General features: G+C 42.6%; 1 protein-coding gene across 5 annotated transcripts in view; it reads left to right on the top strand.

Annotated features, from left to right (window-relative positions):
* upf2 (UPF2 regulator of nonsense mediated mRNA decay) overlaps window positions 1–4994 on the top strand; it is an 18616-nt gene extending 13622 nt beyond the window's left edge. For 2 of the 5 annotated variants that reach the window (XM_034526060.1, XM_034526057.1), the window contains exons 19-21: window positions 413–554; window positions 903–1023; window positions 4012–4994. In XM_034526060.1, coding sequence (XP_034381951.1) covers window positions 413–554; window positions 903–1023; window positions 4012–4021 — 273 coding nt within the window. In that variant the 3' untranslated portion in view covers window positions 4022–4994. Of the gene's footprint in view, window positions 1–412; window positions 555–902; window positions 2491–3862 lie in introns of those variants that run through there. The other 3 variants (XM_034526059.1, XM_034526058.1, XM_034526062.1) reach the window with 3 other exon arrangements.
* The last annotated feature ends 6 nt before the right edge of the window (window positions 4995–5000 follow it).

Genomic DNA, 5000 nt, shown 5'->3' with positions numbered 1-5000 from the left:
AGGCCACCCCCCTTAGATGTTCATTGGTCCATATCTTCTAAACACAATGAGCTATTAACAAGCTTTTTTTTTCTTTTTTCAAAATAATGAACCACAGAAAGTTTTGTACGAATCGGACACGGCGTTTAGGAGAAAATGAAAAAAAAACACGTGTTTTTACCAAATTCAAAATGGCGGAAAATCTATTTAGGCGCATTTGATGGCCACCATTGACTTTTTTTGTAGAGCAGGTTCAAGTGGACATCCGTGACACATTTTTGGACATGATAAAGTCCCCAAAAGGGCAACATTCCTCGAAGTCGTCACAAGGACCCTAATAAGGAAAATGCACAATATATAAAATAAATAGAATATAATAATAAGCTGCCTTGCGTGTTTATTTTCTGTAATTGTTGTTGTTTCTGGCCGACAGTACAAGATCCTGAACGTGCCGCTGTCCTCCCACCTGGTGGCGAACCACTTCAACCAGCAGCAGGCCGAGCAGGAGGAGCGCATGAAGATGAAGAAGCTCACGCTGGACATCAACGAGCGGCAGGAGCAGGAGGACTACCAGGGTCAGTGTTTCACGCTCGAGGTCGGAGGTCAATCGCGGCCGAAAGAAGCTCCGCCAGTCCCACATGTGTGAAGCGCGTCACTTTAAATCTATTTACTTTATGTTGCTGTGAAAAGTCATTTTCGTGGCCAAAAACTACATTTCAACACAATTTAGCTTCACGCAGTACTCATTTTTACAGAGTGGAGCTTGAACGCGCCGTCAACGTTCACCTCGATGACGGATTTCTCAGTGGAAACATTTGCGATGATGTTCATTTCGATATAAAACCTTTTTAGTTGTTGTTGTTGTTGTTGTTTTCAGATATTGTGATGCGTAAAAGTGACCCTTGTTAACTGTCCCACCACAGAGATGATGCAGTCCCTCGCGCAGCGTCCGGCTCCGGCCAACACCAACCGGGAGCGCCGGCCTCGCTACCAGCACCCGAAAGGCGCTCCCAACGCCGACCTCATCTTCAAGACCGGAGGAAGGTGAGACGCGTTCTCTGAAGCGGCCGGGCCCGGCGCTCAAAAAAACAAAAAAACAAACAAAACAAAAACAACAACAGAAACAAACAAACAAACAAACGGCAGATTGTGCTTTGGATGGCGACGTGAGGAGGCGGAGCTCGCTGTCTCACGGCGGCGCGCTCCGACCCTCCAGCTCGCTGCTCTTTGAAACGGAGCGGAAAGCGCAAGAAACGAGAGGCGAGACAGGCAAGGGGGGGTGAGACAGGCAGGAGGGGCGAGACAGGCGGGAGAGGTGAGACAGGCAGGAGGGGCGAGACATGCGGGAGAGATGAGACAGAAAGGAGAGGCGAGACAGACAGACGGGAAGGGTGAGACAGTCAGGAGGGGCAAGACAGGCAGGAGAGGTGAGACGGGCAGGAGGGGCGAGACAGGCGCGAAGGAGAGGCGAGACAGGCGGGAAGGAGGGGTGAGACAGGAAGGAAGGAGAGGCAAGACAGGCGGGGAGGAGGGGTGAGATAGGAAGGAAGGAGTGGTGAGACAAGCGGGAAGGAGGGGTGAGACAGGAAGGAAGGAGAGGCGAGACAGGCGGGAAGGAGAGGTGAGACAGGAAGGAAGGAGAGACGAGACAGGCGGGGAGGAGGGGTGAGACAGGAAGGAGAGGTGAGACAGGAAGGACGAGCAGAAGAGACCACGGAGCAGACTAGAGCAGCTCGAGCCCCGAGATAGTTAGAAACAAACAAACAAACAAACAGAGAAAAGGTTATTTTTGAGGAGTTCTTGTTTATATTTGCACTTTTAACTGATTGTTGTTTTTTTGTGTTGTTTTTTTAAAAGCTCTGGATATATTTGGTAAATAAAGATGACTTGAAGTTTATACTTTGTTAACATCAACAGCACCTCGTGTGTCTTTCCTACGACGACACAACATGAATGTTTTTGTTTGTTTCCCCCCCACCTTCGAGGATATGATGTCATATCCTCTTGGCTTTTTTTCTCCTTCTTTTTTTAAAAAATCGGTATATTTCTTTAAATATTTGAAGCGAAGGGAGGCCAGAGGCAGGAAACGGGTGTTTGTGTGTGATTTGGCTTCAGCAACAGCAATAAAACCTTTATAACAAGTATTGTGTGTCTAACAGAGCCTGATATCTCTTCTTCTTCTTCTTGAGCTCCGTTTAAAAACACGCTCTGTTGTTGCTTCATCACCATCGACCCGCTCGCTCGAGAACCGAGTGTGGATTCATCCGCCGCGAAAAATAGTCCCTAACGGATGCACTATTTGTATGCTATTTGTCAGTAGCCGTTTTAACAATGTATCACTTTTTTAAGAATGAATGTTTTTAAAGGTTCACGGCTCCACGTGTTTGTTTTGGTCTCTTCATTTGAATTTTTACGCTCCAGATTTAAACTTTTTGGCATGAAAAGTAAAAAAACAATATCTACGGAAGCCCCGAGTGGACAAAGTAAGGAAAATAAAATCTGGTGACCCATTTAAGTGTTTTGTCTTCTGTGTTTGTGACTTTAAAAAAAGGTGAAAAAAAGGTTTGACCAGGATCTCTTTTTGTTTGTTATTATTTTTTTTTTAAAACAATATTTTAACAACTTTTTATTATTGATGGGGGAAAAAAAAGATCAAGGAATTTAAAATTGAAATCCTGACAACCAATTTTTTTTCCCACTTGTTCTTAAGTCATAAACACAGGAGATAAAATGGAAAAATGTATTAGATGTTTATTTTCTCTCATTTGTCTCTCAGGGCTCATTTGATGTATTATCCAATAAAATAAAGATTATTTAGTACATCAGAATGTATCAATAAACTTAAGAGAACCTAAAAGCAAGTACTTAAATTGTAAAGAAACATTAACATAAAATATACAATAAAGTTATTAAAAAAAATACTATAAATATTGTACGCAATGCTGCAAATCAATGAGCATTTAGTGGCAATATTGAATTAGAATGTTTTTGTATGAGGCAAGTACATTTGTAATTGAATTTTTTTTAATTCTGGAAAGAAAAATTTTCCTCAAAAGTGACACAATTTTTTTACAAATACTCTTTGTGATTGGTATTTATTATATATCTATATATATAGATATATCATTTTGTTACATATACATTTTGTAATTGGTATTCATTATAAATATATATATATTATTTTAATTTTTTACATATACCTTTTCTAATTGGTATTTATTATATAAATATATATTTTTTTTGTTAAATAATGTTAAATAATCAGTATATAAAATACAAAAAGTAAACATGCCGTAGTCCCCAGGCAGGAAACACTACAAGTCACAATGTACAGATACAAATACACAAAACATAAAAAGAAAACACAAAATAGATCGTGTCAATAATAAAAAAAAAATTATTTACAGTTTTTCATGACGTTTCATCAGTTTTTGATAGTAATAATTCATAAAGCTGCTATAACTCATGTGAGAGCATCATGACAACAAAAACCATCCACTTACTATTTAATGTACCGTTTATCCAACTGGGTTGCGTAATCTTCTTTGTTTGTTGTTGTAATACTCATTTCGGCCACAAGAGGCAATTCATGTAAATTAAAACTCACCTGGAAGAAACATTTAAATTTTAAAAAATGTGAGCGTCAACCATGACCTGTTTTTCTCAGATGGAGAAATTGTAAATTATAAATATATATATAATTATAATTGCACCTGTTCTGAAGTCAAAACACAGAAAAGGAAAAAAATCTTTTAGTGTTTCTTCTCACTGGCGCCTCTGGGCTTCCGTACTTCCAGCACAATGTCTCATACTTCCAACAGTTTGCACACTTTCTTTTTATTTCTTTTTAAAGTTGACCAAATTATTTGTCTCTCACCATTAGGAAATAAAGCCCCCCTCCCCCGGTGGTCCACAGGAAAGGGGGGCCGGAGGTCCCGTCTCGCTGTGTCCCTCCCAGGAGCCCCCACCACCTCCCCCCACCCCCCCAGTTTGCTCATCACGTCTACAGTAAATGTCTGCTCTGTCCTCCAGGAGACGCTGATCGGAGTCTGGGTCCGGGCTGATCGAGCAAGAGAGCGAATGACTAAAAGAGAGAGAGAGAGAGAGAGAGAGAGAGAAAGAGAGAGAGAGAGAGAGAGAGAGGAGAGAGAGAGATCGGAGGGGAAGCTGGTCTAAACAGGAACGAGTCCCCCCTAAAGACCAAAACCCGTATGAACCGGATCACACACTCTCCCCCCCCCCCCCCTGTTGAGGGGCCGTGAAGCCCGACAAGGAGAGACGAAAGGGTCAGAGGTCACGGGCGTGGGGGGGGCGGAGCAAGGAGACGAGATGGCTCTCTTCTTTTCTTTTTTCTTTTTTGTCTGTTGCCTGAGATGACAAAAGAAAACAACAACAACAACAACTGTCCTGGATCAGAACTGCGAAGATGACACGTGAGCGAGACGGCGACCGGGACGGCGTCGGCGACGGACAGGAAGTCGTAAGACGGGCTCGCCGCCTCCCCCTCCCCCCCCCCCATGCCCCTCCCACGCCGCGCGTCACGCCAGTCGGAGGAGGAAGAAAACCGCAAATAAAGTGACTCATATTTAGCGAGTGGACATTTCACACGACACTAGTGAGGGACGTTTTTTCCTTTTTGGTGTTGTTGTTGTTGTTGTGGTGGTTGTTGTTGTTTTGCAAAAGAAAACAACCCCGGGAACACTGCACACTGTCGTCAAAGCAACGCGGAGACGGAGGACCGGTGGGCGGCGAGGTTTTTAACGTCGGTTAAGCGTTCGTCCACAAATTAATTATGTGTTTGAAATGCGCCCGCCGCTTTGAGACTCTGGCGGTTAATATTAATAATGTTTATATTAATAATAATGTTTTCGGTCTTTAGGATTAGTCTCAGCTCTGTTTTACGTCTCTGTACATTTCTAGAAAGAACGACATGATTGTAGAGAAAAATAGACAAAAATACTGTTTTTAAAGGGACAGTTCGCCCGAAAAGCAAAACAGCTTTTTTCTTCCTGCAGGAACTA

The sequence above is a fragment of the Cyclopterus lumpus genome, chromosome 23 (genome assembly GCF_009769545.1).
Source record: "Cyclopterus lumpus isolate fCycLum1 chromosome 23, fCycLum1.pri, whole genome shotgun sequence".
Taxonomy (NCBI): domain Eukaryota; kingdom Metazoa; phylum Chordata; class Actinopteri; order Perciformes; family Cyclopteridae; genus Cyclopterus; species Cyclopterus lumpus.
Note: the sequence above shows the minus strand (reverse complement) of the source record. Positions and strands in the feature narration are given on the sequence as shown.